Source organism: Mastigoproctus giganteus, chromosome 6, assembly GCF_048544385.1.
Source record: "Mastigoproctus giganteus isolate SK-2022 chromosome 6, ASM4854438v1, whole genome shotgun sequence".
NCBI lineage: Eukaryota > Metazoa > Arthropoda > Arachnida > Uropygi > Thelyphonidae > Mastigoproctus > Mastigoproctus giganteus.
The window spans coordinates 4,245,814-4,260,093 of NC_143580.1; the positions used below are offsets into that span (position 1 = coordinate 4,245,814).

At 39.2% G+C, this 14,280-nt stretch overlaps 1 protein-coding gene across 1 annotated transcript in view; it reads right to left on the reverse strand.

Moving 5' to 3' along the window:
• Window positions 1-14,280, reverse strand: part of LOC150083829 (uncharacterized) — a 607,249-nt gene that overhangs the window by 305,404 nt on the left and 287,565 nt on the right. Inside the window, exon 26 of the mRNA XM_090375392.1 lies at window positions 4,815-4,868. Coding sequence (XP_090231518.1) covers window positions 4,815-4,868 — 54 coding nt within the window. The remainder of the gene's footprint in view (window positions 1-4,814; window positions 4,869-14,280) is intronic.

Below are 14,280 nucleotides of genomic sequence, written 5' to 3' on the forward strand. Positions count from 1 at the left end.
CCCATTGGCATTGAGCATGCTCAAACCATTCAAGGCTTTATACACCTCTATCAGATCACCTCGCTGGTGCCTAGTCTCCAGACACTGTAATTTGCAAAACTTAAGCCTTTCTTCATAAGAGCACCCCTTTGTTCTATTCACTAATCTTGTTGCCCTTCTCTGTACTCGTTCCAGCAGCTCTACATCCTTCTTGAAATGAGGCCTCCAGACCTGTATACAGACTCTAGGTGTGGCCTGACCATTGCCTTATACAAGAGAATAATCACCTCCTTATCCCTGCTACAAAAATTCCTATATATCATTGACAATACACCATGAGCTACTCTTGCAGCCCGTCTGCACTGCTCAGAGAACTTCATATTTACCTGCACAACCACCCCCAGGTCCCTTTCATTCTCTACCACTGTCAGTGTAGTACCACAGAGTTGATACGTTGCTCTGGAGTTGCTGTTTCCCATGTGTAGTACTTTACATTTGTCAATGTTAAACTTCATTTGCCAACTCTCAGCCCATCTGCTCAACCTTTCCAGATCCTGTTGCAGCAGCATAGTGTCAGTAGTGTCCTTGACAACCCTGCCTACCTTTGTATCGTCTGCAAACTTCGACATTAAGCTTGATATACCCTCATCAATATCATTTATGAATACAGAAAACAATAATGGACCCAACACTGAGCCCTGAGGGACTCCACTAATAACATTAGTCCACGACGAGCAGTGTCCATTGATTACCACTCTCTGTCTTCTCCCCCTCAGCCACCCGTTTATCCACAGCAGCAATTTGCCTCCAATGCCACACTGCTCCAATTTGTGCAGCAGTCTTCCATGTGCAACAGTATCAAAAGCCTTTCTAAGATCCAAGTATATAATATCAAAGTTATTCCCTGCATCCAGTTCCTTTGTGACTGCATCATAGTATCCAATAAAATTTGTCAGGCAAGACTTCCCCTTAACAAAACCATGCTGTGTCCGAGCTATAGCTGAAGTTTTGTCTAAATGATCCTGCAGTGCTTCTTTAACTAGTGCCTCCATTAATTTTCCTGGAACAGAAGTTAAACTCACAGGTCTATAATTACTTGTGTCAGCCTTTGATCCTCCTTTGTGAATTGTGGTGACATTTGCACATCACCAGTCTGTGGGTACCTCCCCTGAGTCCAAGGAAGCTCTCATAATTATGGCTAAGGGTTTGCTTACTTCCTTTGGTGCCTCCTTTAATATAACTGGATAGATCCCATCCACCCCGGTTGCCTTTCTTGTGTTTATCTTCAACAATTTCTCCTCCACTTTACTCTCAGTTATTACAAGATTCTCTAGCTTACTGCTAGAGTTGAATACACCTCTGGCTTTCCCCCTCGCTAAATAACTCCTCATGTGTGAATGTCGATGCAAAATATTCATTTAGTTTGTTAGCTACTTGAGCAGGATCATCAACAGTTGACCCATCGATATGAAGTGGACCAATCTGATTCATCCCCTTCCTTCTAGAGTTTACATAAGTAAAGAACTCTTTGCTGTTTTTCTTTGCATCCCTTGCCAAAGATTTCTCATAATCTGCCTAAGCCTGCCTAACCTCCTTTGTAACTTGGTTACAGATCAACTTGTATCTATCATAGGCTTCTGTGTCATGTGTTAATTGGTATGTATCCCATGCATGTTTCTTCTCTGTCATATGCCTCATCAGTTCATCTGACATCCATTTAGGCCTAAACCTTGAACAATATTTCTTAGTTGGTATGTATAGCCTAGTAGCTTCCAAGATAAGTTCTTTGAATGCTTCCCATTTTGCATTTGCTGTTGGTAACATCATCAGTTGGTCCCACTGTATAGAATTTAAATACTGTCTCAGTCCATCGTAGTCGCCTTTACGAAAGCAATAACCCTTCCCTTTACCCCTAATGGTAGTTACCGCTTTGAGTAAATCCCACTTCAGCACACTGTGATCACTGCCACCTAGTGGTTCATTTATCTGCAGATTCTTAATGCATGAAGAATCACTGCTGATAATCAAATCAAGAGTATTCTTCCCTCTAGTTGCCTCCTGAACATGCTGATGTAGAAAACAATCATCCAATAAATCCACAAAAGCCTTGCTAGTGTGTGAGTGACCAGCCCCCAAATTCCAGTCAATATCTGGGAAATTAAAATCTCCCATTATAAGACTCTCTGATTTACTGGCCCACTCTATTTCCCTGTACAGTATCTTATTATACTCATCAGTCATTAGGCCTATAGCACACTCTCAATTTTGATCTCCCAATGCTTATGTCACACCAAACTGACTCGACACTGCACTGTCCAGCGATGTCCACTGGCTTCACTTCCTTGGATTTTATGTATTTCTTAACTAATAGCATAACCCCTCCTCCCTTCCTATCCAGTCTATCCTTTCTGTAGACGTTGTACTCCCCACATTCCAGTTCTGCATTCCTTATATCTGTGTGACACCACGTCTCTGATATCCCAACAATATCTGCCTTTGATGTTTTGAGCAATACCTCAAATTCATCAAATTTATTTACTAAACTCCTAGCATTGGTGTATGCGCAAGTATACATGCATCTATTTCTATTCTTAGCTACCCTAACACAACCCATGTGTTTACTTGTACCGCAATGACTCCCGGCAATCTCTGAAATATTCTGCATCTTGTTTTTCAGGCTTCTGCTCATTCCAATAGAAGCAGTGCAAGAATCTCTTTCACCTCTGCCAGTGGCTACTGTTAATCTATTCGTCTTTGTCTCCCCCCAAGCTAGCAGTTTTCCGACCCACCTAATACTGCCTCGATAGCATCAGCAAATATTCTTGCACCTTTTCTATTTAAGTGTATCCTATCCCTGTAGAAGCAATCTCTCCTGTTAACAAGTACAGACCAGGCTGAAAAAAATTCTACCCCTTGAGCCTTGCACAATCTTTCCAGGGCCGAATTGATCGACAAGGCTCTCATCATATACTCCCTCCTATCGTGTCTGGGCAGAATTGCAGACACTTTCAAATTCAACCCTATTTCACGGCTTTTTTTTAACAGTGACCTGTACTTGTTAAGCAATTCTGCCAGTCTCCTACTCTTGATATCATTATTGCCAATGTGTACAACTATATCACCTTTTGTGCCCTTAAAAGATGATATCTGCTCTACGTCATCAACCTTTGCCCCTGGCAGACATACCCTGGTCCTGTTCCACCTATCCTTTTTACAAAGCATGTTCCCCGTTTCCCTGACAATAGAGTCACCAACAACTACTAGTTCCTTTGGGACCAGCGCATTCTGCCTTGGGGGTTGCCGCTGTGTTGCGTGACGACCAAGTGCAAGCTCTGGCGTTGATCTGGGCAGCTGAGAGCTTGATGGGCTCCTCAATTTAGTTCCTTCGAGGGCAAGCACCCTGTCCTTCAAGCTCTCATATAGGCCCATAAGAACGCTGAGTTGTTGCCTGATTTCGATAAACTCCTTGCATTGCGCGCACACACAAAGACATCCCCCATGGCAATATCATGTTCCGTACCTGAATGCTCTACAAACATCATGCAAGCTGTGCATTTTAAAAGGCTGTGATTCAGAAGGCAACTGCCCCCCTCAGTTCTCCTCTGAGCCACAGCACTTCCATTAGCTTGAGCCTTTTGTTTTGCTGCTCTGGTCTGAGTCATGTTTCTTTTAATTTAAATAAAATTTCAATTTCAGTTTATAACCCTAAATTATCTCCCAACACAGTTATAACGGGATATATATTTTTTAGTGTCAAGTATTAATTATCTCCGAGTTCCCTTTATATAACTTCCGTATCAGTTATGTATTAATTAATTATGTTACGTTTGTAATCTAAGTCGGTATATGTATTTAGTTAAAAGTACAATTTAAATGCCAACGAAATTCAAGAAGTTTAATAGATTTTACCGATCACTGAAAATATTATAACCTACACTATACTAACGCTATCTAGGTTCGATATATGACGATCGTATGACAAAGACAAAGGCAGGAAGATACGAACGGTAATCTATGGACACTTAAGTATTAATTAACTTTCAAATCTCGCTGTCTCAATTCAGAATAAACTAACGATCCTTACTAGGTCTATAAGCTACTTAAAATTGAAACATCTGGAGACTAGGCACCTACGGGGTCATCTGATTGAGGTGTTTAAGGCCTTGAATGGATTAAGCTGAATGTGAATGGCATTCTTCCTCTTGCTGAGAATATACATGAGGGGGATATAAATTTAAGTTGAGAAAGAATGGTTGCTGGATAGATGTGCAGATTAAACTATTTGTTTAAATGAATTTCCTTCAGGATGTTTTATGTTCAAATTCAGTAAAAATGATCCAATTTATTACAGTTTTCAATATATGTTTTTTTTTTTTTTTAAATTTGTAGCAGTATACTTAGAAAGCTGTAGCATATTAGCTCATTTAATGTTTTAATAAACTGTACTTAAATGTCTGCATAGATACAACTGAATACCAATGATGAACTTCAGTACTGTTATAGCTTTATACGTATTATTATTGCTTTTAAGGTTTATTTCATTAAATTTTATATTTATGACTTCTAATAAACTCAGTTATATCTATCTGCATAGATATAACTGAATACCATTGCTCACTATTATTGAAACAGTCAAAAAAGAGCGTCAATTTTATTTCACTGCTGTCATTCATTTCATTGGTGATTTCAAAGAAATGTACATTACCAACTGCACTGAGAACAGAATGACTGAAACTATATAATTCAAAAGAAATAACTTCTTCCTAACAAAGTGTACAATGAATAATAATACAATTTTTTTTTTGTTGTTGTTGTTGTTTGTTTTTTTTTTTTACCTTTTCTCCTGGAGGTCCTGGCGGCCCCATTTCTCCTCTTGGTCCTTCAAATCCCTAATATTAGAATAGGAAATAAGAAATAAAAACATTTACAGATGACATATAAAGGAACTTTAAAAAGAACGGTATTACAGAAGAAACTTCATTAAATATTATAGGCAAAAAGAGAAACAAATATGTATAACGTTTAGTTATTCTTTTAAGTGAGAGAGAGAGACAAAAGATTACAAAATTTGTTTCCTCACCTGTCCAGCCAGATTTTCACAACTGTCAACTTTGAGATCTCAGGCTGTAAAAATTTTTAAATATGAAAGTATAGACCCACTTTTCCCAAAATGCATCAGAACAGCATTCCAGAGCCATTCTGTGAAATAAGTAGTGATGAGGCTGTCACAGACATTCTCCCATATGACAAGCTAGGCTTGCTACCTGGAAGCCTAAAATGCTCGGTGAATCTGATATTCAAGTGACACCTGAGTCAGTGAACTGAATTTCAATGAAGCCCAGTCATTCTGTGAAAATCAAATCCTCTGCTCGCACCTTCATTTAGTAACTATTAGTAACTGTGGCAATAACTCCCATGTGCAAATCCTGACATATGGTACCTAGTATATAGGTTTCCACCAAAATAAACAGAAGTCGAGGTGTGGCATACACTTAACACAACAGAGGAATGCTGCACCCTTTTGCTTACTGAAGGCTTGAAATGGTTGAAATGGTTGAAATGTTGAGCCTCCAGAGCAAAGCTCTGGGAAATCCCCCTTCCATCATAAAGTATGATTGATATCTTTGGAGGTGATGATGGCAAGATCCAGTCTATCTTAAATTTCAAACCTCCTAGTAACTCTTGAGGAGGCATCTGAATCGGCTAGTGCTTCTCGCTGCCTCTACTCTGTCAGATTGACTGGGGGATGCATTGTCAAGGCCACTTTACGTCAAAGAGCTATGTATATTCTTGTTGTAAGTACACCATTTCCAAAAATTTCACTACTTCATACATCTTGTCCTTCCCACCTTTTATTACTACTGAATACATCATGAATAGTCAAATCAATAGAACAAACTTATCTGTGAAAAGATCTAAACCTCAAAAATACTTTCTTGTACATTTTGCAAATATACATGGTCTCAGTTCCAATCTGAACCATGTCCACTTCTACTTACAATCTGTGAAAACCCCACTTATTTTTCTGACAGTACCTCAATTATCAGTGGATTCAACACTGCTCATCTCAATTGTCCTAATTATTCACTGTACAATACCCTGTTTCAGAGGCAGTACTCGTGCATCTGTCTGCTCTTATATTCACTGTCAGAGATTTGGTAATTAGGAATCTCCTCTTTTCAATCTTCTCTGGCTAAAAATCACTCTAACCCATTCTGTAAAATTCATCTGTTGCTTCTATCATTCTCCAAACTCCACTAATCACTTGGATCTCTTTGACTTCCTTTCTTTGAAACCTGACTTTCTCCAGCTTAACTTTCCTAAAAGTGAAGTAATTTTCCTTGGTGATTGTAATGTTCGCAACTACAGCTGGCTTCTGTTTTCTAGTTACACGGATCCAGCTGGTCGAGATGCTCAGGGCTTTGCAATTACTAATGACCTTGCACAGATTGCTCATTTAACTACCAGAATACCAGACAATCATAACCACACAGCCAGCATGTTTGTTCTTTTTCTAACACACAACTCTTTTAAATACCAGTCAAGGTGATTGGTTGTGTAGTCACCTCAGATCACAAATTGGTGGTGGTCTCTTCTCCAATAGAACCTTTCTCTCATGGCCATTCTCAGTGTCACGTTGTTTGGCATTACAAGAATGCAAAATGGGACGATCTGCGAGATTAAATTCTTCTTTTCCTTGGCTGGATTACTGTTTTAAATATTCTGATGTCAATGATTGCTCAGATCAAGTCAGTGAAATTATTCTTGTAGGGAAGAAACTCTTTATTCCAAATTCCACCTTAAAATTTCATCCTTTATCTAAACCTTGGTTTTTCAATAAAAATGCTAAGGCTGCTCAAGATAAGAATGCTGCATATCGCAATTGGCTTGTATCCAAATCTCCAGGTCCATTTTCTGCCTAAGCAAGATTTTGAACAGGTTAAAAGTAGAAAACTTGCTTTTTCTCCAAATGGTAGTCAGGCATTCTGATCTCATGCCAAAGCTATTGGCTGCAATTTCTGCCCATCTCTATTCCCACCTCTGTCAAAACTGGATAGTTCTATTGCCACCTCAGCTAAAGATAAAGCTGACCTGCTTGCATCCTACTTTTTCCTAACTCTTGTACTGACAATCTTCAATGCCTTGGTTTGACAATCTTGGCAAACCAAGGCATTGAACTGACAATCTTGGCAAACCAAGATTGTCGGTTCAATGCCTTCTCTGGGCTTCCATCAAAAGGATGTCAAAAGAATTTTGAACGATCTTGATTCTAAGAAAGCTCCAGGTCCTGATGGTATTTCTCCATTTGTTCTCAAATTCTGTGCTCCTAAGCCTCTCCCTGTTCTGTCTCACCTATTTACACTGTCTTATTTTACTGGTGTTTTGCTTTCTGCTTGGAAATTTTCTCATATCCAGCCAGTTCCTGAAAAGGGTGACAAATCCCTCCCATCCAATTATCATCCCATTTAATAATCACATCTAAATTAATAGAGAAATCCATTATCTGTCAACTTCTAAACTATCTTGAAACTTTCATCTGATCAATGATTGCTTTTATGGATTCCATCAGTGTTGATCCATTGGTAATATACTTAGCTTACGTTACCCATCTATGGACAATTTCAACAGAAATGTTTGGTGAAACTCAAGTAGTTGTTCTTGATATTTTAAATGCTTTTGAACATATTTGGTATAAAGGTCTTCTAAATAAAATTCCATCTTATGGATTGCCAACTGTTTTCTGTAATTAGGTATTCGGTTTTCTCTCTGACCACTCACTGCGAGTGATGGCAGATAGCTCTCAGTCTTTTAACTTTTCCACTGATGCTGAAACCTTTGGGTTCAAAGAATTGAACCCAAAGGTTCAATTCTTTCTCCCACTCTTTTCCTTTTATATCTTAATGACCTTCTTTCATTGACTAGTATTTCTGTCCATAGTTTTACTGATGATAGCACATTGAATTTATTCCACCTTCCAAACCTTGTTCTGCCTAAACAGCTTCAACTTCTCGAATTTCACTACCAATTCCTTAAATGCTGATCTCCAGGTAATTCTCCATTGGGACAAAAATTACTTAGTTGATTTCAATCCATCTAAAACGCAGTCCTGTTTTAGATCTCTCAAAAAGGATTCTTCTGCTCCTATTCTTACCTTCAAGCAACACTCAGATTTCTAGATAAGACAACATATCTCTCTCTATAAATGATTACTCTGACTTTTAATCTCTCTTAACATAAGAACATTACTAATATTACTTCCATTGCATCAAAATACTGGGTTTTCCTTTTTCACTCTCAGCATTACTTTTTTTCTAAACAGCTACTCACTCTGTACAAATCTCAAATCTGTCCGACCATGGAATATTGTTCCCACATCTGAGGCTGTGCCCCCATAACCTCTCTCAGGCTTCTAAACTTCATTCAAAAGAGAGCAGCAATTAAGATTAACCAATAACCCATCTTTTATCTCTCTCTCTCTCTCTCTCTCTCTCTCTCTCTCTCTCTCTCTCTCTCTCTCTCTCTCCACTCTTGGTCTCATAAATGTTCTGTTTCTGCTGCATGTCTATAGATACTTCCATTGGCATTGTTCTTATGATTTGGTTTCTATAATTCCCCCTGTCTCTTTCAAAGCAGCCCAAACACATGCCACAACAAGCCAGCATTCTTTTACTGTCAAAAGTCAAACTCTCTGAACCAACTTTTCTTCTTACTTCTTTGTTCCTTCAACTTCTATTTTCTAGAACAACCTCCCTACATACTTATTTCCTGAAAATTACAAACATTTAAAGAAATTAATGTCTAATGTTGACAAGTCTTTTCTTTTATCTTCTCACTCTTAAACCCATGCACAGTACCGAGTACTACAGGTTCTAATACTTTTCATGTTTGGAATTTTTATAAAAAAAATTACATCACTCATTTGTTTAATCTGAAAACTTTTCTCATTAGATAAAAAATAAAGCAAAGCACAAAACCCATATTAGCATTAATTAATACTAAAGGCCATAAGTGGTCCTGAAAACAACAATTAGCATTAGCATTAGAAGAGGCATTTGATGCAAGAAAGCAAGCTTATGCAGCATCAGTCAAAAAAAAAAAAAAAAAAAAAAAACCACTTCCACTTCACCCCTCTGTTCGTTCAAAATACCTGTCCAGCTGAGCCTTAAACTTATTTAGGCTATCAACCTCCACCACAAGGGATGGAAGTCTGTTCCACCAACCAACCACCCGCTGACTAAAGGCAAATTTCCGCACGTCTATCCTACATCTGTCTTTCCTTAATTTGAATTTATGCCCTCTCAGGTGATTATTCTGAGCTAGAGGAAGAATCCCATCAGCATTGAGCATGCTTAAACCATTCAAGGCTTTATACACCTCTATCAGATCACCTCGCTGGTGCCTAGTCTCCAGACACTGTAATTTGCAAAACTTAAGCCTTTCTTCGTAAGAGCACCCCTTTGTTCCATTCACTAATCTTGTTGCCCTTCTCTGTACTCGTTCCAGCAGCTCTACATCCTTCTTGAAATGAGGCCTCCAGACCTGTATACAGTACTCCAGGTGTGGCCTGACCATCGCCTTATACAATGGAATAATCACCTCCTTATCCCTGCTGGAAAAATTCCTGTATATCATTGACAATACTCCATGAGCTACTCTTGCAGCCCGTCTGCACTGCTCAGAGAACTTCATATCTGCCTGCACAACCACCCCCAAGTCCCTTTCATTCTCTACCACTGTCAGTGTTGTACCACAGAGTTGATACGTTGCTCTGGGGTTGCTGTTTCCCATGTGTAGTACTTTACATTTGTCAATGTTAAACTTCATTTGCCACCTCTCAGCCCATCTGCTCAACCTTTCCAGATCCTGTTGCAGCAGCATAGTGTCAGTAGTGTCCTTGACAACCCTGCCAACCTTTGTATCGTCTGCAAACTTGGACATTAATCCCAATATACCATCATCAATATCATTTATAAATACAGAAAACAATAATGGACCCAACACTGAGCCCTGAGGGACTCCACTAATAACATCAGTCCACGATGAGCAGTGTCCATTGATTACCACTCTCTGTCTTCTCCCCCTCAACCACCCCTTTATCCATAGCAGCAATTTGCCTCCAATGTCACACTGCTCCAATTTGTGTAGCAGTCTTCCATGTGCAACAGTATCAAAAGCCTTTCTAAGATCCAAGTATATAATATCAAAGTTATTCCCTGCATTCAGTTCTTTTGTGACTGCATCATAGTATCCAATCAAGTTGGTCAGGCAAGACTTCCCCTTGACAAAACCATGCTGTGTCTGAGCTATAACTGAAGTCTTGTCTAAATGATCCTGCAGTGCTTCTTTAACCAGTGCCTCCATTAATTTTCCTGGAACAGAAGTTAAGCTCACAGGTCTATAATTACTTGTGTCAGCCTTTGATCCTCCTTTGTGAATTGGGGTCACATTTGCACATTTCAAGTCTATGGGTACCTCCCCTGAGTCCAAGGAAGCTCTCATAATTATGGCTAAGGGTTTGCTTACTTCCTTTGCTGCCTCCTTTAATATAACTGGATAGATCCCATCCACCCCGGGTGCCTTTCTTGTGTTTATCTTCAACAGTTTCTCCTCCACTTTACTCCCAGTTATTTCAAGATTCTGTAGCTTACTGCTAGAGTTGAATACACCTCTGGCATTCCCCTCGCTGAATAACTCCTCATGTGTGAATGTCGATGCAAAATATTCATTTAGTTTGTTAGCTACCTGAGCAGGATCATCAACACTTGACCCATCAATATCAAGTGGACCAATCTGATTCATCCCTTTCCTTCTAGAGTTTACATAAGTAAAGAACTCTTTGCTGTTTTTCTTTGCATCCCTTGCCAAGGATTTCTCGTAATCTGCCTTCGCCTGCCTAACCTCCTTTGTAACTTGGTTGCATATCAACTTGTATCTATCATAGGCTTCTGTGTCATGTGTTAATTTGTATGTATCCCATGCATTTTTCTTCTCTGCCATATGCCTCATTAGTTCATCTGACATCCATTTTGGCCTAAACCTTGAACAATATTTCTTAGTTGGTATGTAAAGCCTAGTAGCTTCCAAGATAAGTTCTTTGAATGCTTCCCATTTTGAATTTGCTGTTGGTAACATCATCAGTTGGTCCCACTGTATAGAATTTAAATACTGTCTCAGTCCATCGTAGTCACCTTTACGGAAGCAATAACCCTTCCCTTTACCCCTAATGGTAGTTACCTCTTTGAGTAAATCCCACTTCAGCACATTGTGATCACTGCCACCTAGTGGTTCATTTATCTGCAGATTCTTAATGCATGAAGAATCACTGCTGATAATCAAATCAAGAGTATTACTCCCTCTAGTTGCCTCCCGAACATGCTGATGTAGAAAACAATCATCCAATAAATCCACAAAAGCCCTGCTAGTGTGTGAGTATCTAGCCCCCAAATTCCAGTCAATATCTGGGAAATTAAAATCTCCCATTATAAGACACTCTGATTTACTGGCCCACTCTATTTCCCTGTATAGTTCCTTATTATACTCATCAGAGCCATTAGGCCTATAGCACACTCCTACTCTCAATTTTGATCTCCCAATGTTTATGTCACACCAAACTGACTCCACACTGCACTGTCCAGCGATGTCGACTGGCTTCACTTCCTTGGTTTTTATGTGTTTCTTAACTAATAGCATAACACCTCCCCCCTTCCTATCCTGTCTATCCTTTCTGTAGACGTTGTACTCCCCAAATTGCAGTTCTGCATTCCTTATATCTGTGTGACACCACGTCTCTGATATCCCAACAATATCTGCCTTCGATGTTTTGAGCAATACCTCAAATTCATCAAATGTATTTACTAAACTCCTAGCATTGGTGTACACGCAAGTATACCTGCACCTGTTTCTATTCTTAGCTACCCTAACACAACCCATGTGTTTACTTGTACCGCAATAGCTCCCAGCAGTCTCTGAAATACCATGCATCTTGTTTTTCAGGCTTCTGCTCATTCTAATAGAAGCAGTGCAAGAATCTCTTTCACCTCTGCCAGTGGCTACTGTCAATCTATTGGTCTTTGTCTCCCCCCAAGCTAGCAGTTTTCCGACCCACCTAACACTGCCTCGATAGCATCAGCAAATATTCTTGCACCCTTTCTATTTAAGTGTATCCCATCCCTGTAGAAGCAATCTCTCCTGTTAACAACTACAGTCCAGGCTGAAAAAAATTCTACCCCTTGAGCCTTGCACAATCTTTCCAGGGCCGAATTGATCGACAATAATTGAATCAGTTTGAAAATTAAAGTTCTGCTTGCATACTATTTGAATCTCTGAACCAGTCATCTGCTAAAAAACACTTTCAGCTAAAAAAACAAGTTTTTTTTTCTTTTTTTTTTTTTTTTGCTATATCAGCTTGCAACTTCATGTTGCCAGCAATTTGTGTATACTTAATATAATTAAAAATATATTTCCTTCTACTACATAAATGCCACATCAATGTATACCAAAAAGTGCAAACTTTCTCCCTCTTACTGCGTAAAAATACAAAGGTACAGCAATATCATACATCTATAAACACTTGAAAATAGTAATTTTTATTTTTGTTGCCCAGCATTGTTTTTTCATTATAAATAAACAATAACAACTATAGCCTAACAATTTACAAAAACAAAAGCATAATCACTGTAATTATTATGCCAGGTACTAGCAGACATTCTACAAGATAAACCGAGCCAGCTTGTGTATTGCATTAGCATTAACAAGGGCACATGATGCAAGAAAGCAAGCTTATATAGCATCAGCCAAAAAAAAAAAAAAAAGTGCACACACACACACACACACACACACACACACACACACACACACACACACACACACACACACACACACACCCCTTCTCACTTCACTCATTCACCCATGCCAAATGTTTGTCTAGTTCTGCCTTGAATCTGTTTAAGCTTAAGCAGAATCTGTTCTGCCATAAATCTGGTATATCAAGCTTAATGTCCAAGTTTGCAGATGATACGAATTTTGGCAGGGTTGTCAAGGACACTACTGACACTATGCTGCTGCAACAGGATCTGGAAAGGTTGAGCAGATGGGCTGAGAGGTGGAAAATGAAGTTTAACATTGACAAATGTAAAGTACTACATATGGGAAACAGCAACCCCAGAACAACGTATCAACTCTGTGGTACTACACTGACAGTGGTAGAGAATGAAAGGGACCTGGGGGTGGTTGTGCAGGCAGATATGAAGTTTTCTGAGCAGTGCAGATGGGCTGCAAGAGTAGCTCATGGTGTATTGTCGATGATATATAGGAATTTTTCTAGCAGGGATAAGGAGGTGATTATTCCCTTGTATAAGGCAATGGTCAGACCACACCTAGAGTACTGTATACAGGTCTGGAGGCCTCATTTCAAGAAGGATGTGAATGGAATTACTGAATGGAACAAAGGGGTGCTCTTACGAAGAAAGGCTTAAGTTTTGCAAATTACAGTGTCTGGAGACTAGGCACCAGCGAGGTAATCTGATAGAGGTGTATAAAGCCTTGAATGGTTTTAGCATGCTCAATGCTGATGGGATTCTTCCTCTTGCTCAGAATAATCACCTGAGAGGGCATAAATTCAAATTGAGAAAAGACAGATGTAGGATAGACATGAGGAAATTTGCCTTTAGCCAGCGGGTGGTTGGTTGGTGGAATAGACTTCCATCCCTTGTCGTGAAAGTTGATAGCCTAAATAAGTTTAAGGCTCAGCTGGACAGGTATTTCGAACGAACAGAGGGGTGAAGTGGAAGTGGTTATTTTTTATTTATTTATTTATTTATTTATTTTTTTGGCTGATGCTGCATAAGCTTGCTTTCTTGCATCAAATGCCTCTACTAATGCTAATGCTAAAGCTATCAACTTCTACAAAGACAGATGGAATTTTGTTCCAACAATCAACAACCCGCTGGCTAAAGGCAAACTTCCACACAATCTATCCTACAACTTTGTAGGATTGGATGAACTGATAACATGACTTCATCATTCAGTGGGTCTGTAAAAAACATATACAATGGGAATATTTGAAAATCAAACACAAAAATGAACTGAAATTTGTAAGAAAAGTAAAGCTATCTGTAAAACTCTAAAAGAAGTTGATTCTCCTAAATTTTATGGGTGACTCATAGAAGTAGGTAGCTGACCAGGCTAGACGGGTGGGTAAAGTGCCTGCCTGGCAACCCAAAGGTCCTGGGTTGGAATAACGCCTCGGGCTTGGATCAGACTATAAAATGCAAAAAAGCTTTGGGAGGTGCAATATGGCCA